The sequence below is a fragment of the Oncorhynchus mykiss genome, chromosome 9 (assembly GCF_013265735.2).
Source record: "Oncorhynchus mykiss isolate Arlee chromosome 9, USDA_OmykA_1.1, whole genome shotgun sequence".
In the NCBI taxonomy this organism is placed as follows: Eukaryota; Metazoa; Chordata; class Actinopteri; order Salmoniformes; family Salmonidae; genus Oncorhynchus; species Oncorhynchus mykiss.
In genome coordinates, this window is record NC_048573.1 from 18911539 (window position 1) to 18936428 (window position 24890).

The 24890-nt window shown below is 44.6% G+C and overlaps 1 protein-coding gene across 2 annotated transcripts; it reads left to right on the forward strand.

The window, feature by feature from the left end:
- Window positions 1-211: 211 nt before the first annotated feature.
- Window positions 212-16698, forward strand: chrnb1l (cholinergic receptor, nicotinic, beta 1 (muscle) like). Of its 2 annotated transcripts, none has more exons than XM_036987505.1 (11): window positions 212-638; window positions 3013-3146; window positions 4123-4167; window positions 4680-4789; window positions 10520-10628; window positions 10782-10929; window positions 11108-11296; window positions 11756-11979; window positions 12180-12355; window positions 15790-15928; window positions 16214-16698. In XM_036987505.1, exons 1-11 carry the CDS (start codon window positions 557-559, stop codon window positions 16361-16363), a joined length of 1506 nt encoding a protein of 501 aa, XP_036843400.1. In that variant the 5' UTR covers window positions 212-556; the 3' UTR covers window positions 16364-16698. The 2 variants fall into 2 exon arrangements, with proteins under 2 accessions (XP_036843400.1, XP_036843401.1); XM_036987506.1 differs by having other exon boundaries at window positions 212-461.
- The last annotated feature ends 8192 nt before the right edge of the window (window positions 16699-24890 follow it).

Here is a 24890-nt window from a genome sequence, read left to right on the forward strand (position 1 = left end):
TGTTCTCCCCAAAAATATACCTATTGTCATGACCCAACCCCCCCGGCCAAAACCTCACCAACAGGTGTCTGACTACGGAGGCTTTCATAGTCCATAACAAACTCCTCCCTCCTGTGACTCCCAGCACCACCGGCCAATCAGGTGAGAGCGTGCCCAGGCAGACGACTCCCACCCAAAAAGAAAAGAGAAGAGAGAGAGAGAGAGAGAGAGAGAGAGAGAGAGAGAGAGAGAGAGAGAGAGAGAGATAAACTGTTCACTCGCACAAGCAGGACTCTGCCTGTAAGGTTGGCATAACTAAATGGTGGTGTAGCGGCTGTGTTGGCCTGTTTAATACTCTGGACCTGGATGCGTGTGTGGGGGCGTGTGTTAACGATTAGCGACTTCGTTGGACTATCCAGATTCCTGCTAAAGGTGGTTAGAGTGCCCACCGATTGGAAGAGTGGGTACAGTTGGTGGGTAAGGTCGGTACGCCCCTACGATACAGTTTGGTTGGTTTGTTGGTTGCCAGGTGAAGGGCAAGACGGTGTGGGTCCTTGTGGTCTGAGGTGTTTTGAGGATGACTATGTGGATGAAGATGGGAGAGAGGATGAACATTTTCCTGTGGGTGGTGTCTGCTTGCCTCTGCCTCACTCTCACTGGTAAGCAAAGTTTGTGTGCGTGTCAGTGGAGGCTGCTGAGGGGAGGACGGCCCATAATAATGTGTGTGTGTGTGTGTGTGTGTGTGTGTGTGTGTGTGTGTGTGTGTGTGCGTAATGCATGGCATGGCATGGGCATATATTTGTTTGCATCTGAGGCTGAGGTTGTCCTCATTGAGGTTGAGGTTGTCCTCATTGAGGTTGAGGTTGTCCTCATTGAGGTTGAGGTTGTCCTCATTGAGGTTGAGGTTGTCCTCATTGAGGTTGAGGTTGTGTGTTAAGCGACTGAAGAAACCCATGGTATGTGTAAGTCATAAATGACATCTCTTTAAAAAGACTGGTAAAAATGTCATTACAGTATGTCATTGTCATTACTTTATTAGCAACCTAATAACAGTACCACTCTAGCCTCTGTGCACTTTGGTTTTGAGTGACAGACAGAAGAAAAAAAACATACACCCGACCAAGATCCGTGCCTTTGACTTTGACCACGCCACCCAGTGGGGGTGTTGCAAGCAAACATCCCCCCATGCTAGCTGGTGACCTCTAGGCCATTGTCTCCCCTCTCAAATGTCCCCCCATGCTAGCTGGTGACCTCTAGGCCATTGTCTCCCTTCTCAAACATCCCCCCATGCTAGCTGGTGACCTCTAGGCTATTGTCTCCCATCTCAAACGTCCCCTCATGCTAGCTGGTGACCTCTAGGCCATTGTCTCCCCTCTCAAACATCCCCCCATGCTAGCTGGTGACCTCTAGGCCATTGTCTCCCTTCTCAAACATCCCCCCATGCTAGCTGGTGACCTCTAGGCTATTGTCTCCCCTCTCAAACGTCCCCTCTTGCTAGCTGGTGACCTCTAGGCCATTGTCTCCCCTCTCAAACATCCCCCATGCTAGCTGGTGACCTCTAGGCCATTGTCTCCCCTCTCAAACATCCCCCCATGCTAGCTGGTGACCTCTAGGCCATTGTCTCCCCTCTCAAAAATCCCCCATGCTAGCTGGTGACCTCTAGGCCATTGTCTCACCTCTCAAACATCCCCCCATCCTAGCTGGTGATCTCTAGGCCATTGTCTCCCCTCTCAAATGTCCCCCCATGCTAGCTGGTGACCTCTAGGCCATTGTCTCCCCTCTCAAACTTCCCCCCATGCTAGCTGGTGACCTCTAGGCCAATGCCTCACCTCTCAAACATCCCCCCATGCTAGCTGGTGACCTCTAGGCCAATGCCTCACCTCTCAAACATCCCCCCCCCATGCTAGCTGGTGACCTCTAGGCCATTGTCTCCCCTGGGTGCCTACTGTGGTGGTGTAGTGTCATTTTATGTGTCCCTCCTCTCTCTCTCTGGGGAAGGAAACCAGGCAGGAGAGGTATGAAGGGATCAGGGATTTTATGATTTCCTCCAAAGAGAGAGTGGGAGAAGGGGGAGGAGAGAAGGGGGGAAGAGAGAGAGGGAGGAAGGGAAAGGGAGCTAGAAAGAGAAGGAAATGGAGTGATGGAAAGGCAAAGAGGGAGAGTGAGACATGGAGAGAGAGAGAGAGAGAGAGAGCGAGAGAGAGAGAGAGAGAGAGAGAGAGAGAGAGAGGGGCATCCAGACTGTGATAGAGTGTGATAGAGGACAAGGAATGAGGCAGTTAATGACCTGTCGAAAAGAGAGAGAAGGGTAGAGAGATATAAAGGGACAGAGGGGCAATAGAAATAGAGAGATAGGCATATGGAAAGAGAGTTAAAGAGAGAAGTACGTAGTTTGGTAGATTAGTAGAATATTACTGTTTGATGGTAGCAAAAATATAAATCAGTGCTCATATTTACTGAGCGTCTTAGAGTACGAGCTCTGATGAATAAGATTACATGGACAGGAGGGAGCCGATCCTAGATGTTTTCTAAGAAGCTTGACAATTACAGCCCCAGAAGTCCACATTGAAAGAATGAAAGATCAAAGTAAAGTGTTCCTTCATCAGGGATCAAATGGAACATTTAACGAAGCTCATTAACACTCCATTGTGTGATCATTCTGTTTAGAATCTATTTTGATCTCATATTTTGTCACTGTTCCAGATATTTCTTTGAACTTGTGGTGCAATAGTGGATATCGATTGCAGTACAGATCCCCTTTGCTGCCCATTTTACATCCACCTGCTCCTTACTTCCTTACCCTCAGCCTCTCTCTCTCCTCTAGTTCCCTTCTCATTCCATATCTTTTGCTCTTTCCCTCTCTCTATTTCCATCTCTCTCTTGCTCTCTCGCTCTTGGTATCTCTCATCTCTTGCTCTCTCTGCCTCCCTCTCTCTCTCTATTTTTCTCTCCCTCTCTCTCTCCACCTCTCTCCCTCGCCCTCCTCCCTCAATCTCTCTCTCCATCTTTCCCTCTTTCTCTATCTCTCTCCAGGTGCGTCAGAGTCAGAGAGGCTGCTTCACCAGAAGATCTTCCAGAACTACAACCTGAAGGTCCGGCCAGCTAAACAATGGGAGGAGAAAGTACAGGTCCGAGTGGGGATGACCCTCTCCCAGCTCGTCAGCCTGGTACGACACAGACACGCACACGGAACACACATATAAACACGCACACACACACACGATAACACAAATAAACACACACACATAACCACTCAAACAATTCATACATAGACACAAAGAAACAAATACAAACTTGCTCTTGAGGACACACACACACAGACACACTTGGCACTGCCAACTATCCTGCCAGCCAGCCCTCTCTCAGCGACATAGAGACTCCAATCATGCATAGCCAATTATGCTTTCCTAGGACAGGATTGAGTATAGCGGGCTGCCATGCACGACAAGACTTACCCCTAGCGTAATGTCTCTATCTCTCTGGGCAGAATGAAACTCACCCCCAGCTTAATGTCTCTAACTCTCTGGGCAGAATGAGACTCACCCCCAGCGTAATGTCTCTAACTCTCTGGGCAGAATGAGACTCACCCCCAGCTTAATGTCTCTAACTCTCTGGGCAGAATGAGACTCACCCCCAGCGTAATGTCTCTAACTCTCTGGGCAGAATGAGACTCACCCCCAGCTTAATGTCTCTGTCTCTGGGCAGAATGAGACTCACCCCCAGCTTAATGTCTCTAACTCTCTGGGCAGAATGAGACTCACCCCCAGCTTAATGTCTCTAACTCTCTGGGCAGAATGAGACTCACCCCCAGCTTAATGTCTCTAACTCTCTGGGCAGAATGAGACTCACCCCCAGCTTAATGTCTCTAACTCTCTGGGCAGAATGAGACTCACCCCCAGCGTAATGTCTCTTACTCTCTGGGCAGAATGAGACTCACCCCCAGCTTAATGTCTCTAACTCTCTGGGCAGAATGAGACTCACCCCCAGCGTAATGTCTCTAACTCTCTGGGCAGAATGAGACTCACCCCCAGCTTAATGTCTCTAACTCTCTGGGCAGAATGAGACTCACCCCCAGCTTAATGTCTATGTCTCTGGGCAGAATGAGACTCACCCCCAGCTTAATATCTCGATCTCTCTGGGCAGAATGAGAAGAACGAGGAGATGACAACCAATGTGTTCATGAATATGGTGAGCGTCAAGCATTTATCTTCATCATCTCTCCGCTAATCCTCCCTCGCTTCTCATCTCCACGTTACCCCTCTCTTTCAAAAATGGGACTTGTCACTTTTTATAATGGAAAAGTATTTATTTCTTTATCCCTCACGCATGCAGCCTTGCTCTTTCGCTCTCTCACTCCATCTCTCTCTTTCTTTCTTTTCATTTTTCGCCCGTCTCTTCTTCTCTCGCTCCCTCGGTCTGCGGTGCTAATTGTTATTGCAGCGGGCCTGAGTGTGTGTGACAGTGCAGTATGTTTGTATGTCAATGAGACTGCCTCAGCCACGTTATAAATGACAGCAACACCAGACAAAAGCAGTAATGATTCTCTGTTCCCATTCTGTCCTTTCGTTTTATCTCCTCCTCACATTGTGACTGTATCTCTTTTGCTGCTTTTCTCTCTCTCTCTCTCTCTCTCTCTCTCTCTCTCTCTCTCTCTCTCTCTCTCTCTTTAACGCACCCTCTCTCCCTCCCTCTCTCTCTAGGCGTGGACTGACTACAGATTATCATGGAATCCAGAGGATTACGATAATATAGATGTCCTCAGGATTCCTCCCAACAAGGTGTGGCGGCCAGACATATACCTCATCAACAAGTGAGACTCCTGTCCTACTCCAAAATAGAATAGCATAGAACACCATTCATGTTCCATGACCAAGAGTTTAGAATAGCAGAAACACCATCCAGGTTCCATCACCAAGAGTTTGGAATAGCAGAGAACACCATCCACGTTCCATCACCAAGAGTTTGGAATAGCAGAGAACACCATCCATGTTCCATCCAACCAGCTCTCACAGTCTCACTTCAGAATGTCAAATGTCAAAGTTGAGTGTTTAAAATTAAGTTTACGAATTAACTCAACATTTTTAAGGTTATGGTTAAATGTAGGCATTAATTCCAAAACCTTAAGGTTAGGCATTAACTCCAAATGGTTAAGGTAAGGGTTAAGGTTTGGGATGTGCTTAATATAAAAAATAAAAAAAATGTTTTATCACTGGATTTGAACTTGCAACATTTGGACTCAGAGGTTCACAACCCTCTGCCATCCCTGTCCACAATGCTGTCACAAAACCAAAACCTACTTGAAGGTAACAGAGCTCACTGTTGCCCCTAGTGGCCTGTTTCCATGTCATCTCCCAACATCCTCAGACATGGACGGACGCTGAATACTGACTTGTATCACGGGTGATACAAGAATAGCAGAAAACATCATCAATGTTCCATCACCAAGAGGTTGGAATAGCAGAAAACATTATCCATGTTCCATCACCAATAGTTTAGAATTGCATTAGAACCATCCAGGTTCCATCACCAAGAGGTTGGAAGAGCAGAGAACATCATCCATGTTCCATCACCAATAGTTTAGAATTGCAGAGAACACCATCCAGGTTCCATCCCCAAGAGGTTGGAATAGCAGAGAACATCATCCATGTTCCATCACCAATAGTTTAGAATTACAGAGAACACCATCCAGGTTCCATCACCAAGAGGTTGGAAGAGCAGAGAACATCATCCATGTTCCATCACCAATAGTTTAGAATTGCAGAGAACACCATCCAGGTTCCATCCCCAAGAGGTTGGAATAGCAGAGAACATCATCCATGTTCCATCACCAATAGTGTAGAATTGCAGAGAATATCATCCATGTTCCATCACCAATAGTTTAGAATTGCAGAGAACACCATCCAGGTTCCATCACCAAGAGGTTGGAAGAGCAGAGAACACCATCCATGTTCCATCACCAATAGTGTAGAATTGCAGAGAATATCATCCAGGTTCCATCACCAAGAGGTTGGAATAGCAGAGAACAGCCATCCATGTTCCATAACCAAGAGTTTTTCCTGACCATGTGACACTGAACAGGAAAAACTCTGCACTCCTTAGATGTGTCTAAAACTGGGGGCTTTTTATTTTGGCCCTGTCCCGCCCCCCACATTGCTTTTCCCCAGAGCTGAAAAACATCATGCAAATGTTTTTCTTTACCTATACTTTATGCACAATTGTTTGTGGTCACCCTCCCTTCACATTTCTTACTGTCAATCGTGAATGATAATTTGTTACATCAACCATTTGATCTAAATCAGTTTCATGGGATATGCATGTATCTCTTCTTGAGTTATGTACGCTACAGTGTTGTTAAGAGAAGCCTACAGTGTTTTGAATTAGCTACAGTTGAAGTCGGATATTTACACACCTTAGCTAAATACATTTAAACTCCGTTTTTTCCACAATTCCTGACATTTAATCCTAGTAAAATTTCCCTGTCTTAGGTCAATTAGGATCACCACTTTATTTTAAGAATGTGAAATGTCAGAATAATAGTAGAAAGAATGATTATTTAATATTTTATTTCTTTCATCACATTCCCAGTGAGTCAGAAGTTTACATATACTCAATTAGTATTTGGTAGCATTGTCTTTAAATTGTTTAACTTGATTCAAACGTTTCGGGTAGCCTCCCACAAGATTCCGTCAATACGTTGGGTGAATTGTGGCCCATTCCTCCTGACAGAGCTGGTGTAACTGAGTCAGTTCTGCCCACAAATGTTCAAAATAATTGAGGTTAGGGCTTTGTGATGGCCACTCCAATACCTTGACTTTGTTGTCCTTAAGCCATTTTGCCACAACTTTGGAAGCATGCTTGGGGTCATTGTCCATTTGGAAGACCCATTTGCGACCAAGCTTTAACTTCTTCACTGATGTCTTGAGATGTTGCTTCAATATATCCAAATTATTTTCCTGCCTCATGATGCCATCTATTTTGTGAAGTACACCATCCCCTCCTGCAGCAAAGCAGCCTCATGACATAATGTTCTGGAATTTTCCAAGCTGTTTAAAGAGACAGTCAACTTAGTGTATGTAAACTTCTGACCCACTGGAATTGTGATACAGTGAATTATAAGTGAAATAATCTGTCTTTAAACAATTGGTGGAAAAGTAGATGTCTTAACCAACTTGCCAAAACTATAGTTTGATAACAAGAAATGTGTGGAGTGGTTGAAAAACAAGTTTAATGACTCCAACCTAAGTGTATGTGAGCTTCCAACTTCAACTGTAAATGCAGGAATGGGTTTCTGTCCATGCTTCTCATAGTCTGTAACGGCTCATCTACTTAAGTGCCAATAAAACCTGCAACTGGCAGATGCCATCAGGGAGATAGCTGTACAGCCCCAGCCAGTTGCTCTTGCGCCAGCCCCACCAATAAGCTGTTGGCGCACTCAAACCGCAGGAGGTTAATGCCGATGTATGCTGGGACCACTAGGCCCAAGACCTCACAGATAATGCACATGACCAGGTAAGATGCCCACGTTTTTCTGAAGCCAAGTCAGACTGACGTAAAGGATGCATCGTCCTCATTGGCCCCTAGCTGCCCTAACTTGGGCATACCTGAAGCTCAAGTTGCTCTGCAGTGTTGGGTTGACGTCGTCCCACTGCTCTGTCAGCCTGTTGGCCTCCTCCAGCCATAAGGACAGCTGTTTGTAGTGGGGCAGCAGCACACAGGAGATGCCTATGCAGATCCCCACCAAGAAATGCCCCACTATCACAGACTACTGCACCACGCACACTAAAGGGTTCTTCCCTCCCTCGTATTCGACTTCTATGAGATTGTTGACAGGTGAGCAGCAGGAGCGCACGCCGGGCAGCACCCACACCAGCAGCGTCAGGGCGCAGTTCCACAGGGCTCTACAGGGGGCGGTGTGGCACCCGGCGAAGCGTGGCTCGGAGGCATAGTCCAGCAGCCCCAGGGCTAGCATGGGCAGAGGCAGCTCGTTGAACATGTCCGAGGCATGCTCCAAGAGGAAGCACTTGGACACTGGGGAGCAGGCAGGTCCGAGGAACCACACAGCCGCCATGGCGCATGCCAACACCATGCCAACCAGGAAGACTGAGATGCCACAGCCGCCCATGAAGGAGGTGTGAAGCCGGCACAGGCAGATGGACAGGATCAGACAGTCCAGGCCCACCTTTAACAGTGAGATGAACAGAATTAGGATGGTGTTGTCCTTGCGGCCCTCCTCTTCCCAGGACTCAATGATGGGAGACATTATGAAGATTTTGCCTTTGAGACTGGGCCCAAACCCAGAAGTCATCTATTGGGTCTGTGACATTCTGATCGATGTCACTAGAAAAAGCTGTTGAAGAGTGAGTGGAACAGTTAGCCGTAATCTACAAACAGCTTCTACCAAGCAATGAGACAGTTTTCTAGTGTTATCAGTGCTACCTGGTCTCTCGTGACTCGTCTACAGCAAAAACAAACCCTTCAGGGAAGTCGAAAATAAGAAACTTCAACTCTCCCTGTAATGGATGTAGCATGCCTCAACACTCATTGTTTGGATTCCACCTACCTCAACTAGTAAGAAATACAGCACCCAACGAATACATGTAGATGGTGACAGGTTGAGTCAAAGGCTGACATTTCCAGGTATGGCAATCCATTGACTATACTTTCAGCTATAGAATACGAGTTTGTCCAAGTGCAGGAGGAAATCCATGCCTTCTTTTGAAACAATGCAATTGCCTAATCCAGATATCTCCCACGTGCAGTAACAGGAATCTTCCTTTATTAAAAGCTTCAAAACATGATGTTATAACTATCATGATGATCTTGTGAACTGCCAGTCCTTGCATCCATGTCTCCATCTATGATTTTGAGCATGATTGATTTCCTTCAGCCCCATCTCTCAGCTCGGTGGCAAACCAAGTGACAGGGTGGCCTTGTACTTAATTAGAACATTTGAATTAAGAGTTGTCTTCCAATGACACAAAAAAAAAAACGATCAATCCACGTAACACTGTGATCGTTTAAGCACATTGCATGTAGGCTCTACCTCTCAATTGTTGTGGGTAATGCTGGTGTAAAGGGATTTTTCAGGTGAACCAAAAGGAGAGCAGTCGATGATATCAATCAAAAATCTATCCGATTTAATACAAGAATTCAGTGAGCACACCTCTAGAGCAGAAGCAAAAAAAAACATCTGCCAAGAGGCTTGTATGAAGTGAAAACAAAAGACAGTGACTTTGCCAGCTGCTACAGAATCACACAGTGTTCATAATGTCATCAATGGAATACTAATCAGTTTGTCATTGAAACTTCAGTAGCTCTAACGTCAATCACTGTCAAACGATTTGAGAACAATCCATAACAATCAGTGGACAGTCTAGTGTCCATTTTCTGTGCACAAATGATTGTCGCAAGTAGAACACTGGAAATCATGTGTATTGCACAAAACATACCAATATGTTAAGCAGTGTGTTAATTACACGTAACTAGATATGAAGAAAAAAATGGTTGGGGGCCTCCCAGAGCTCTTCTTGAGTTATACAGTGTTGTTTTGAACTACTTCACACCCCTTGACTTTTCCACACTTTGTTGTGTGACAAAGTGGGATTAAAATTGATTTAATTGTCATTTTTTTTTGCCAACGATCTCCAAAAAATACTCTGTAATGTCAAAGTGGAAGAAAAATTCTAACATTTGTAAAAAAAAAAAAAATAATAATAATAATAATAATTGCTTGATTGCATAAATATTCAACCCCCTGAGTCAATACATGTTAGAATCACCTTTGGCAGGAATTACAGCTGTGAGTCTTTCTGGGTAAGTCTCTGAGATATTTGCACACCTAGATTGTACAATATTTGCATATTATTCTATAAAAAAAATTATTCAAGGTCTGTCAAGTTGATTTTTGATCATCACTAGACAGACATTTTCAAGTCTTGCCATACATTTAACTCAGGAACCTTCAGTGTCTGTTGGAAAGCAGACTGAACCAGGTTTCCCTCTAGGATTTTGCCTGTGCTTAGCTCTATGCTGCTCATTTTTATGCAAAAAAACTCACAAGCAAACTCATAAAATGTTGCAGCCACCACCATGCTTGAAAATATAAAGATTGGTACTCAGTGATGTGTGTGTTGCATCACAGAGTGAGTCCATGCAACTCATTATGTGACTTGTTAGGCAAAGTTTTACTCATGAAAATACAGTATTGAGGCTTGCCATTCAAAAGGGTTGAATACTTATTGACTCAAGACATTTCAGCTTTTCATTTTTTATTAATTTACAGTGCATTCGAAACTATCCCGACCCCTTCAATGTTTCAACATTTTGTTACGTTACAGCCTTATTCTAATATATATATATAGATATAAAATGTTTTTATCAATCTACACACAACACCCCACAATGACAAAGCAACGATGCAGGGCTCCCTTGAAAAGGAGACCTTGGTCTTAATCGGAATCCCCTTTCTAAATTAAGATTAATAAAATATGCATCACATGACTCCTGATTGTCCTTTATGTGAACCTCCTTATCCACACAGTAATGATGGTCAGTTTGACGTGGCTCTGTATGTCAACGTGCTGGTCTACAGTGATGGGACAGTCAACTGGCTGCCTCCTGCTATCTACCGCAGCAGCTGCCCTATCGAGGTACATTATCAATAAATTATTATATTATTATTAACCAATAGAGGTAACGAACCAGGGCCCGTATTCATAAAGCTTCTCAAAGTAGGACTGCTGATCTAGGATCAGGTCCCTAGATCAGCACTCCCACTCTGTAATAACCTTCTTTGTCTATAGGTGGCGTACTTTCCATTTGACTGGCAGAACTGCACCATGGTGTTCCGCTCCTACACCTACGACTCATCAGAGGTGGACCTGCAGTACGCCCTGGATGAGAAAGGAGAGGAGATACATGAGATTATCATAGATGAGAACACCTTCACTGGTTAGAGTCCTCTCTCTTCTCTTCTCTTCTCTCTTCTGGCCTCTCTTTTCTTACCTCCTCTTCTTTTCTCTTCTCTGCTCTTCTCTTTTCTCCCCTCATACACATCTCCACTCCTCCCACTGCCTTCCCCCTTTCCCCATCTCCCCTCTGCCCTTCATCTCCCTTTCCCTTTCCACAGAGAACGGGGAGTGGGCGATCTGCCATAAGCCCAGCAGAAAGAACGTGAACCCTGAGGACCTGTATGAAGACATCACCTTCTATCTCATCATCGAGAGGAAGCCTCTCTTCTACGTCGTTAACATCATCGTGCCCTGCATCCTCACCATGGTCCTGGCCATCTTTGTCTTCTATCTACCACCTGGCGCATGTCAGTCCCATGTCACACTCTGCCACATATGCACATTATGTATCATTGGAATGTGTAACTTGCGTAGAACCGGATAGAGGGCACACTTAGCACAAAGATAGGATGTTTGCCCTCTTTCCATCTCAATGATAAATTGAGATGGGTAGCTTGCCATTGTTGATTACACAGCAAGGAAGTATCCGTAAGAATATATGTTGTGCTCTGGGTACGATGTTTATGTAGTCTGTTTATACTTCTTGGGGATTTATTTACATTTTTTAGAACAGGTGTCTCGAACTGGCAGCCTGCTGGCCAGAAGTGGCCCATGAACCAACTTAATGTGGTCCGCAGTTGTAAAAGAAGCAATATTTGTCATTAGGTGGTTCATAATGTTTAAGCCCAGTCTTTATCACTTGCCAGACAACTGCAGTAGATACAGAGCCGCCATGTTTTAGCCCTGTGTTTCCCTCTCTTTCCCAGGTGAGAAGATGACCCTGTCTATCTCTGTCCTCATCGCTCTCACTGTGTTCATGCTGCTGCTGGCTGACAAGGTCCCCGAGACCTCCCTGGCCATCCCTCTTATTGTTAACTATGTCATGTTCACCATGATCCTGGTCACCTTCTCAGTCATCCTCAGTGTGGTGGTCCTCAACTTGCACCATCGGACCCCCTACACACACATCATGCCCCCTTGGGTGCGCAAGGTGAGCTGTAGCCTACATGGTGGTGCTATGGATGGTGAAGTCTATATGAGATATAGACTCTAGGATCCTCAGCATTCTTCTTCTTCGTTATCTTTGCAATACATCTCTATGCAATTTCCTGCTTCTGCGCTGGTTCAATGCCAAGGGGCCATATATTTGCTACTTCCTGCTAAAACCTTGACGTTTGACCTCTCACCCAGGTGTTCATCCACTTCCTGCCGAAGTACCTGGGCATGCAGAGGCCCCACCCAGAGGAGCCTTTGGAGGAGGAGCCTAGTGATGATACACCCCTCCAGAGCATCGACGGACGCAGGCCGGGGGGAGAGTACTTCTTCAGGAAGATCAACCCTGAACTGGTCCTACCCTGGAGAGGCAGGTAAGGTATCAACTAACACACGCAGACCAGGGATTCACCAGTAGATCACAGCTAATTGCTTTCGGTTTGAGACAGTCGTCTTGGCTACAAAGATTTGGTGGTGAAGAGATTTCTATTCGACTGAATACAAGCTAGCCAAAGCATGAATCTTCTTTTCAGCACTATCCTGAGGCAAAGTATAAATGCCTTTTTCTCCTGTGCCAGCTATATTATAGTTAGGTACATTGTGTGCCCAGGCTTGGCAGTAGTATCATCTTCTTTAGGCATCTTAATTGATGTCTGTCTATATGTGCTATATCATCATAATCTGCTATAGTCTGGGAACCTAGTTCATATTCCTCCCACCTCTATACCCTCTAATATACTCTACTATACTTTACACCATCCCAATAGTCTAGAACAGTAGGTAATGTTCCTCCTATACTCATAGCCTCTACTATACTCAACTATACTCTCCAAAGCCTCAACTGTGCTCTGCTTTCCTCCACATAGCCTCTACTATACTATACTTTATTCTACTATACTCCACCATACTATACTCTCCATTCCCTATACTTTACCCTCCATGGCCTCTACTATACTGTACTATAGTCTCCATGGCCTCTACTCTGCTATACTATACTCTACATGCCCTATACTATACTATACTCTCTGTGCCCTCTACTGTACTCTACTGTAATCTCCATGGCCTATACTATACTATCCATGATCTCTACTACACTATACTCTTCATGTCATATACTATACTATACTCCCCATGCCCTCTACTATACTCTACTATACTCCCCGTGGCCTCTGCTATACTCCTCTAATATACTCTACTCTCCATGGCCTCTACTATACTCTCCATGACCTCTACTATAGTCTCCATACCCTCTACTATGCTATACTCTACTATATTCACCATGGCCTCTACCATACTCTACTCTTCCATTGCATCTACTATACTATACTATACTCTTCATAGTCTATACTATACTATACTATACTCTCCATGGGCTATATTATGCTCTCCATAGATAGCCTCCTCTAAATGCAGTAGTTCCGACTATACTTCCCGCTATACTGTCCACATCTCACTCAGTGATGATAAATATCTGACAGATTCATTTGGCCCCTCAGTAGTCTGTGAGTGCCACCCTAGTCTCACCACCCAGAGTGGGGCTCGTAAACACCCAGAGACCCATGGATCTCCACGGCTGGTGGACACTACTCATCCCAGGCCAAAGGCATCATATTCAGGCCTGCTAAGCCTCAGACACCCATCCACAGTCGCCAGGGCATAAGCCTCTGTTTGGTTTGGGCATTAGGGGTAATCCCGAAAGAGAGGGATGGGGCAGTCGGTTGGATGAATGGAGGGGAGAGAAGGGTGGCTGGTAGATGAGTGTGGAGTATAGGGAGAGGTGTTGAGTGATCAAAGTAGAGGAGGATTTTGTGGGTTTTGATGTGGAGCGAGGGATGGAGGGATGGAGATGTTACTCTATCGAGAAGATGGCTCTGCTTCAAGGCGATTGGGGACGATGGCGCCAGTGTCAACTCAACTGTTCCCTCGGAGTGTGTAGTGATTCAACGCTCTCTCTCTGCTGTCACAGAGCTAGTTAGAGACCAGGTGTTGCCCTTCACAGTTTACGTGTGTGTGTGTGTGTGTGTGTGTGTGTGTGTGTGTGTGTGTGACTTCACAGCTTAGGGTCTAGCTATGCTCCGTCCTGCCTGTTGCGTGCCAGCAACATTCCAGGGCTTCTATTCATTACCACAGACAGATGGAGCCGGTGTCACACACACTCTCTCCCACACACACACAAACTCACAAACAAATGCACACTATGACACATAGTCTCTGTGGTGCCAGAAGGTTATGATGTCCTGGTGCCAGTCTGGCCTCCCTGAAGAGGTGATAACTGATACTGAATAGCCCTGTTCCTGGATAATGAACAAACACATCTCTCGGCGGCCGTGTGACTATAAAGCAGTCCCAAAGAAAGAACGTCATGTGAACGAGACACAGTGGAGGCTGGTGAGGAGTGGACGGCTCATAATAATTGGTGGACTAGAATGAATGAGCACGTCCCTCGCAAAGTTCCCCCAGCCACAACTGGCATGACATATGCCTTAAGGTTGCAAAATTAATTCCCTGGTTTTCCCAAAATCATGTTTGGAAGATTCCCGGAATAAAAACAGAATTTCTGGAAAATCAAGGAATTTATTGAAAGTTCCAGGAACTTGTGCCTCAAGTTATACACATAATGATCTTCATACCAACTGTACATGAACGGTGTGGTACCTACATATTCAGAGACCATCACTGGTCTGGGTCTTGAAGACAAAACAGGACTCAAAATACAACACACTGGAATACACGAAAGACGATCACGCACAAAACAGAAAGGGAAACCAGAGGGTTAAATAAGGAACATAATTATGAGATGGGAACCAGGTGTGTAAACAGACCAAACAAAAGGACAAATGAAACATGGATCAGTGGCAGCTAGAAAGCCGGTGACGTCGACCGCCGAGCGCGGCACGAACAAGGAGAGGGAACAACTTCGGTGGAAGTCGTGACAGCACGTCCTTGACCGAGATGCTTTATCTTTCAATATCATTCAAAATATTGCTCACATCCTTTGTCAACCAACGGGATACAGTTTCATATGTTCAATTTTATGTTCATAGTCTGTTCTCTATGTGAATTGGTTTATGTTCTGATGTGGTTTGTACACTGCGCGGTTGGACAATGTAGTGTAGAGTTTATGTAAAATAATTATTACTTAAATGCTATAGCAGTAAATAATAGCCATCTTAGAAGTACCATAGTTTCCCATGGTACAGACAGTGGTAGTCAGTCGTAGCCAGTGGTAGTCAGTGCCTCTGTCGAGCCCCAACATAAAGATATACCCTAATTTAAGGTAGTGTTCAGGGTGGATTCTCTGACAACAATACTGCTATGGAACAGCTGTGTGAGGCAGGAATACCTTTAGGGGTCAGAGTCCCGTGTAGCTCAGTTGGTAGAGCATGATGCCAGTGTTGTGGGTTCAATTCCCACGGAGGACCAGTACTAAAAACATATTAAAATGTATGCACTCACTGCTGTAAGTCGCTCTGGATGAGAGCGTCTGCTAAATCACTTCAATGTAAATGTCATACCAGCACCACAATACGTTGTCCCAACATTCCCTCTGTGACAGGAGTGTCACTGTCACTCAGAGACCTGGAGGGACACATGCCACATGACTAATGAAGTTTATTTGACACGTAGGTATGTCCTCTGGAACCCTCAATGGTAAAAGACAGACAGAAATATGGCACTTCTGACATGATTAACTGCATTTATTTGTTTGTGTTTCTTCTCAAATTCATACACCGTTGTGCTCTCTCTCTCTTCCTCCCCCCTCTCTCTCTCTCTCTCTCCTCCTTTCTACCCCCCCCCCCCCTCTCAGGAGTGAGAGTACAGTACAGCTCCAGAGGTTCTTTGACAGTGACAACTACTGTCTGATCCTCCCCCCGGACCTCAAGTCAGCCATCGCTGCCGTCACATACATGGCTGAGCAGCTGAAGAAGCAGGATGGCTCCGACTCGGTGAGCTACACACACGCGCACAGACACGCATACACACAGGCAAGCATGCACACAGACACAAACTTCCCCATGCTCATTAAATGAATCTCCATTCTCTCATACCAGAGCACAGGCAGTGTTCCCAGCATGCCCTGGTGATGTCCACGTGTCACTGCAGACATACTGTGCTTCCTTCTTCATGACTTACATGCTTTCATGTCTCTATGTCTCGTTGTGTGTGCGTGCGTGCATGTGTGTGCGCACATCCCTCTGTCCGTATGTGCCTGTGTGTGTTCCTCCCTATAGGAGACAGGAGACTGGCAGTACATAGCCATCGTGGTGGACAGGCTGTTCCTGTGGCTGTTTGTCATCATCACTACTCTGGGGACTCTGGCCATGTTCATGGACGCCAGACTCAACTACACACCAGACGAGCCTTTCCCCCTGAGGCCGTAGTCCATTCACACACCCCAGCACAGCCACTCTGGTGCTCACAAGGGATTACAAGAACTACACTTCCCATAATTCCATAGCTGAGTACCAACTTCTTTGATATGACGAGGACCAGAGGTTTCCCCAGGTAAAACTCAGTGTTCTATGTATAATGTATTGTTAGGGATGACACAGTACCATATACTTTGATATGAATAGTCCCCTTCTCTAAACCTACTCCTTTATGAAAGCAATATAATCTAATATAGACGGTTTATAGATTAGCATCTATTTAAATAGGACAAATATATTATTTATATACAGTACCAGTCAAAAGTGTGGACACACCTACTCATTCAAGGGTCTTACTTTATTTTTTACTATTTTCTACATTGTAGAATAATAGTGAAGACATCAAAACGATGAAGTAACACATATGTAATCATGTAGTAACCAAAAATGTGTTAAACATATATTTTATGCTTTTCAAAGTAGCCACCCTTAGCCTCTTGGCATGCTCTCAACCAGCTTCATGAGGTAGCCACCTGGAATGCATTTCTATTAACAGATGTGCTTTGTTAACAGTTAATTTGTGGAATTTCTTTCCTTCTTAATGCGTCAATTGTGTTGTGACAAGGTAGGGGTGGTAGGCAGAAGATATCCCTATTTAGTAAAAGACCAAGCCCATATTATGGCAAGAACAGCTCAAATAAGCAAAGAGAAACGACAGTCCATCATTACTTTAAGACATGAAGGTCAGTCGATACGGAACATTTCAAGAACTTTGAAAGTTTCTTCAAGTGCAGTAGCAAAAACCATCAAGTGCTATGATGAAACTGCCTCTCATGAGGACCACCACAGGAAAGAGACACAGAGTTACCTCTGCTGCAGAGGATAAGTTCATTAGAGTTACCAGCCTCAGAAATTGCAGCCCAAACCTATGCTTCACATAGTTCAAGTAACAGACACATCTCAACATCAACTGTTCAGAGGAGACTGTGAGAATCAGGCCTTCATGGTCGAATTGCTGCAAAGAAACCACTACTAAAGAACACAAATAAGAAAAAGAGCCTTGTTTGGGCCAAGAAACACGGTCAATTGACATTAGACCGGTGGAAATCTGTCCTTTGGTCTGATGAGTCCAAATTTTAGATTTTAGGTTCCAACTGCTGTGAAATTGTGAGATGCAGAGAAGGCGAATGGATGATCTCTGCACGTGTGGTTCCCACATGAAGGAGGGGGTGTGATGGTGACACTGCCTATGATTTATTTAGAATACAAGGCACACTTAACCAGCATGGCTACCACAGCATTCTGCAGCGACACGCCATGGTTTGCACTTAGTGGGACTATCATTTGTTTTTCAACAGGACAATTACCCAAAACACACTTCCAGGCTGTGTAAGGGCTATTTGACCAAGAAGGGGAGTGATGTAGTGCTGTATCAGATTACCTGGCCTCCACAATCACCCGACCTCAACCCAATTGAGATGGTTTGGTATGAGTTGGACCAGAGAGGTAAGGAGTGCTCAGAATATGTGGGAACTCCTTCAAGACTGTTGGAAAACCATTGCTCATGAAGCTGGTTGAGAGAATGCCAAGAGTGTGCAAAGCTGTCATTAAGGCAAAGGGTGGCTACTACTTTGAAGAATGTAAAATATAAAATATGTTTTGATTTGTTAAACAATGTAGAAAATAGTCAAATGTAAGAAGAACTCTTGAATGAGTAGGTGTGTCCAAACTTTTGACTGGTACTGTACGTTATTAATTGTAATGTATCCTGGTCTTCCAGTGTGTTTGAATTTGAAAGGCAATACACTGCTTGAAGTATTAAATAACTGATTTAATGTACCAACAATTGTCATAGGATTATTCTCTGTTGACTATACCCAATGTGACTATTAAAACCTACCCGAACCAGTAATCGTGGATAGATGGCAGCATTCGCGTGAAAGTGAAAGCACGAACCAAAGCATTTTCCCATGGCAAGGTGACTGGGAATATGGCCGAATACAAACAGTGTAGTTATTCCCTCCATAAGGCAATCAAACAGGCAAAACGTCAGTACAGAGACAAAGTGGAGTTGCAATTCAACGGCTCAGACAGAAGATGTATGTGGCAGGAACTATGGACAGTCACAGACAACAAAGGGAAAACCAGCCACGTCACGGACACCAACGTCTTGCTTCCGGACAAGCTAAACACCTTCTTCAACTCCTTTGAGGATAACCCGCGGCCCACTACCAAGGACTGTGGGCTCTCCTTCTCCATGGCCGATGTGAGCAAGACATTTAAGCATGTTAACCCTCGCAAGGCTGCCGGCCCAGACGTCATCCCTGGCCGCGTCCTCAGAGCATGCACTGATCAGCTGACTGGTGTGTTTACGGACATATTCAATCTCTCCCTATCCCAGTCTGCTGTCAATACCTGCTTCAAGATGTCCAGCATTGTTCCTGTACCCAAGAAAGTGAGGCTAGTTATAAGGATCATATCACCTCTACCTTACCTGACTCCCTAGACCCACTTCAATTTGCTTACCACCCCAATAGTTCCACAACCGATACAATCACCATCGCATTGCACACTGCCCTGTCTCATCTGGACAAGAGGAATACCTATGTAAGAATGCTGTTCATTGACTATAGCTCAGCATTCAACACCATAGTACCCTCCAAGCTCATCATTAAGCTCAGGGCCCTGGGTCTGAACCCCGACCTGTGCAACTGGGTCCTGGACTTCCTGATGGGCCGTCCCCAGGTGGTTAAGGTAGGAAACAACACCTCCACTTCGCTGATCCTCAACACAAAGGCCCCACAAGGGTGTGTGCTCAGCCCCCTCCTATACTCCCTGTTCACCCATGACCGCATGGCCAAACACGCCTCCAACTCAATCATCAAGTTTGCAGACAACACAACAGTAGTAGGCCTGATTACCAACAATGACGAGGCAGCCTACAGGGAGGAGGTGAGGGCCCGAGGGGTGCCAGGAAAATAACCTCTCACTCAATGTCACCAAAACAAAAGAGCTGATCGTGGACTTCAGGAAACAGCAGAGTGAGCACTCCCCTATCCACATCGACGGGACCGCAGTGGAGAAGGTAGAAAGCTTCAAGTTCCCCGGTGTGCACATCACTGAAATTTGGCTTGGCTCCTAAAACTCTCACAAACTTTTACAGATACAGGGCCTTGCGAAAGTATTCGGCCCCCTTGAACTTTGCGACCTTTTGTCACATTTCAGGCTTCAAACATAAAGATATAAAACTGTATTTTTTGTGAAGAATCAACAACAAGTGGGACACAATCTTGAAGTGGAACGACATTTATTGGATATTTCAAACTTTTTTAACAAATCAAAAACTGAAAAATTGGGCGTGCAAAATTATTCAGCCCCTTTACTTTCAGTGCAGCAAACTCTCTCCAGAAGTTCAGTGAGGATCTCTGAATGATCCAATGTTGACCTAAATGACTAATGATGATAAATACAATCCACCTGTGTGTAATCAAGTCTCCGTATAAATGCACCTGCACTGTGATAGTCTCAGAGGTCCGTTAAAAGCGCAGAGAGCATCATGAAGAACAAGGAACACACCAGGCAGGTCCGAGATACTGTTGTGAAGAAGTTTAAAGCCGGATTTGGATACAAAAAGATTTCCCAAGCTTTAAACATCCCAAGGAGCACTGTGCAAGCGATAATATTGAAATGGAAGGAGTATCAGACCACTGCAAATCTACCAAGACCTGGCCGTCCCTCTAAACTTTCAGCTCATACAAGGAGAAGACTGATCAGAGATGCAGCCAAGAGGCCCATGATCACTCTGGATGAACTGCAGAGATCTACAGCTGAGGTGGGAGACTCTGTCCATAGGACAACAATCAGTCGTATATTGCACAAATCTGGCCTTTATGGAAGAGTGGCAAGAAGAAAGCCATTTCTTAAAGATATCCATAAAAAGTGTTGTTTAAAGTTTGCCACAAGCCACCTGGGAGACACACCAAACATGTGGAAGAAGGTGCTCTGGTCAGATAAAACCAAAATTGAACTTTTTGGCAACAATGCAAAACGTTATGTTTGGCGTAAAAGCAACACAGCTGAACGCACCATCCCCACTGTCAAACATGGTGGTGGCAGCATCATGGTTTGGGCCTGCTTTTCTTCAGCAGGGACAGGGAAGATGGTTAAAATTGATGGGAAGATGGATGGAGCCAAATACAGGACCATTCTGGAAGAAAACCTGATGGAGTCTGCAAAAGACCTGAGACTGGGACGGAGATTTGTCTTCCAACAAGACAATGATCCAAAACATAAAGCAAAATCTACAATGGAATGGTTCAATAATAAACATATCCAAGTGTTAGAATGGCCAAGTCAATGTCCAGACCTGAATCCAATCGAGAATCTGTGGAAAGAACTGAAAACTGCTGTTCACAAATGCTCTCCATCCAACCTCACTGAGCTCGAGCTGTTTTGCAAGGAGGAATGGGAAAAAATGTCAGTCTCTCGATGTGCAAAACTGATAGAGACATACCCCAAGCGACTTACAGCTGTAATCGCAGCAAAAGGTGGCGCTACAAAGTATTAACTTAAGGGGGCTGAATAATTTTGCACGCCCAATATTTCAGTTTTTGATTTGTTAAAAAAGTTTGAAATATCCAATAAATGTCGTTCCACTTCATGATTGTGTCCCACTTGTTGTTGATTCTACACAAAAAAATACAGTTTTATATCTTTATGTTTGAAGCCTGAAATGTGGCAAAAGGTCGCAAAGTTCAAGGGGGCCGAATACTTTCGCAAGGCACTGTATACAATTGAGAGCATCCTGTTGGGCTGTATCACCGCCTGGTACGGCAACTGCACCACCCACAACTGCAGGGCTCTCCAGGGGGTGGTGCGGTCTGCCCAACGCATCACCGAGGGCAAACTACCTGCCCTCCAGGACACCTAAAGCACCCGATGTCACAGGAAGGCCATAAAGGTAATCAAGAACCACCTGAGTCATGGCCTGTTCACCCCGCTATCATCCAGAAAGTGAGGTCAGTACAGGTGCGTCAAAGCTGGGACCGATAAACTGAAAAACATCTATGTAAAGCCATCTGACTGTTAAATATCCATCACTAGCCCGTTTCCACCCGGTTACGCAACCCTGCACCTTAGAGGCTGCTGCCCTATATACATAGACTTGAAATGACTGACCACTTTAATAATGGAACACTAGTCACTTTAATCATGTTTAAAAAATGTTTACAACCTGCTTTACTCATCTCATATGTACAGTATATACTGTATTCTGTTCTACTGTATTTTAGTCAATGCCACTCTGACATTGTTCAAACTAATATTTATATTTTTATGAATTCCATTATTTTACTTTTAGATTTGTGTGTATTGTTGTGAATAGTTTTTAGATACTACTGCACTGTTAGATAGTACTGTACTGTTGGAGCTAGGAACACACGCATTTCACTACACCCACAATAACATCTGCGAAATATGTGTATGTGACCAATAAAATTTGATTTGATTAGAGAGGTTAGCTTGGGCGCCAGTTCCTGCTCTCTTGCTAGCTCTTTATGGAAGTGCTGTGCCATGTTTGGGAGTTGGCAAGAGCACAAACAAATCTGGGACTAGGCTATAGTAGTTTCTCCATTCTGGATGTAAACTAACCATGCTTGTATTGGCAGATTGACTCCATTGTTGGCCTCATTCATTTCCCTAAGAACATCTGTTATTATCTTCCCATGATTAAACTCTACATCCTCTTCTACCAAGCTATACTAATGGCCCATTCTAACACATAGGTTGCGTCTGAAATGGCACCCTATTCACTATTGAGCCCATAAGGCTCCGGTCAAACATGCATTATATAGGATGCGTCCCTAGAGTTATTTATAGAGGTAGAAATTAAAAATTAAGGGATATTTTGGGAGGGTGAAAGAATGGTGCTGAACCTCTCACCACCTGCAGTTTGTCATTTTGACAGAGGGGGGCAGCAGACTGCAGTGTGTACTCACCTGCTACTGTCATCAGCTCCACCACAATCAGAAGTATGGGAGTAGGTGATGGCATTACGGTCACTTTCACTTTGCTTTTCAGCTATTTCAAAAGACCTGAGTACATTCATAAGACATCACAGAGTTGTTCTTTATTCCTTCTATCCTGTGGAGAATCTGAATAAACAACATGTATGTTTTGTTTCCACGATGACCGTGGTTAAAGATGCTTGCAGTAAAGATACTGTAAGTTAATGTATTATTTAGGAATAGTTCACTCTTCAACTATTTTTATAGGATTTTGTAGTTTTTATTTTCATGTGAAATCTTCCACTTACTGTTAAGAATTTCAAAAAAGTTGAAAGTGAACTGGTACTAAACAACATACTCAAGCTGTTACCTAACCTTGTCTTTGCATTGAATGCCCCCCCTTCTCTCCTCATCTCTAACTCCACCCCTTGATTACTTTCAAGTGCACGGCTACCTAGCAACCCCTGGACTACACTATGTGCTTTGTAACCCTGGGAGCAGCAGCAGGTGAATGAATGGAGTTGTAAACAGGCTGTTGATGTATCCATACACCATACTAAGGGGTATTGTTTTGGTCTCAAGAATTGTTCCTATGAGAACTCCCATACAGGTGGCCTATAATTGGCCTCAAGTTCAGTTTTACAATCCTATCCAAATATATTTACTGTACATTCATTGGCGGTCATGTCTTCTCATTGCCAGGTCTCTTTTGAAAGAGAGGTATTTTGATCTCATTGTGAAAACCTGGTAAAATGAAGGTAAAATAAAAAATAAACCAATTGAGGTATAAGAGTATTATGACATTTGAATGTAACAGTATAACTTTAGACCGTCCCCTCGCCCATACCCGGGCGCGAACCAGGGACCCTCTGCACACATCAACAACAGTCACCCACGAAGCATCGTTACCCATCGCTCCACAAAAGCAGATCAAGGGGAACCACTACTTCAAGGTCTCAGAGCAAGTGACGTCACCGATTGAAACGCTATTTAGCGCGCACCACCGCTAACTAGCTAGCCGTTTCACATCCGTTGCATGAACAGACTGGACTTTTCTGTGTAGACAGTCATCAAAACATGTTCTCTCTCCCATACAGATCATATGGTCAATGGGTCATAGAGTTGAGTACACACATATAGGTACTAAAGTGAAATAACATTACCTCTCTCATTACATCATAGTTTGACATAAGAAAAATGAACAAGACAATGTCACTAGGACTATCCTGCTGTCTCAGGACATTAGAGAGAAAACGAGGGAGAGCAATATAGAGAAATGAGGGAGAGTGGAGGAGGACAGAAGAAAGGAGGAGGAGGACATTAGCCCATTGTGGATTGTTGGCTATTCAGGGAAAGCTTTAGGACCCAGCATGTTTTATTGTTAACGGTTCAGTAGCTTCCAAGGGAGCGTACAGGACTTTAATCACTGCTTTTCAGTCTCTCCAACACCCGAGGATGGTTGGGGGCTTGCAGGATAAAAGCAAAGAGGTGCAAGCCTTGCCCTTCTTAAGGGCTGATTTAGCTGGTTTTGCTCTCCCATTGAGCATTGTGCAACGGCAAAACATAAAAAAAGACAAATGTGTGTTTACCAGGAGGGAAAAGGTGGTAAAAAGAGAACGGGAAGGAGAGAGGGAGAGAACAGTTTATTTTGTGTGTCATGGTGACTCAGGGGACTCTGGCCCCTAGTTCCAATATGGGCCAATAGGACGGTAGATAAATCACATACTGTAACTAGGAGCAACAGCACTAGTGATCAGGAAAGAGAGAGCTATAGGGGTTCCATGAAGAGAAGTTACTTACTATCTCTTCCTCCAAGTCCAGCTATAGGACTAGAGGACATTCCTTAAATTACAAGGACCTTCATCCCAGCAACAATGGGCCCTTTGTTGACCCCCTGAGCCCAGCATTGAGGCTCCGGGCTTAGCTAGGAAGCGGCTGAACACTTGCCTAGTTTATACGTGACACTAATATGTGTCCTTCGACCTGATCTTGTCCACATTCTGGTTGTGCCCACATTTTCATAAGTATGTCTACACATGGTATTAAAATGTGTCTCATGTCTGTCCACAGTGGCAGTTGGTGTCAGTATGCTGTGATTGCTGGTGTGAGGGATTGAGATGGTTGGTGTACAGTCGAGCTTACATAAATGGTTCTCTACCACGCCAGTCAGGTATTTACGAGGCTAACAGTCTACTGTGAGAAGAGAAAGGGAGAGTGAGTTATGACCCATGGCTGATCAGTAGCCTAACTTACTGTACAGAAGTAGGTCAGTGGCACTGCAGCAGTTAGGGTCCAACACACATGTGACCGCACACACACAACTCCAGGTCGTAGTCAGTACAAATAACATTATTCCCCCAAGGATTTTATTCTAGATTGTTAATGAGATATTCTATTGAGGTGTATCCTGTTTTTCTAATGACATAACTTCACAAACAAGTTTACCCTACTGACTTGCTAAACTGTGGACCTGCACAATGCAATCTGACTGTTGAATATTTTGGTATCACTTAAAACACTTAAAGCATCCAGGT

Bases quoted from the DNA above. Each gene is read 5' to 3' on its own strand.
- chrnb1l (XM_036987505.1), top strand. From the start codon at position 557: ATGACTATGTGGATGAAGATGGGAGAGAGGATGAACATTTTCCTGTGG. The intron at 10,629-10,781 runs GTACATTATCAA...CTTTGTCTATAG, and splicing joins GCAGCAGCTGCCCTATCGAG to GTGGCGTACTTTCCATTTGA. The intron at 11,980-12,179 runs GTGAGCTGTAGC...CCTCTCACCCAG, and splicing joins TGCCCCCTTGGGTGCGCAAG to GTGTTCATCCACTTCCTGCC.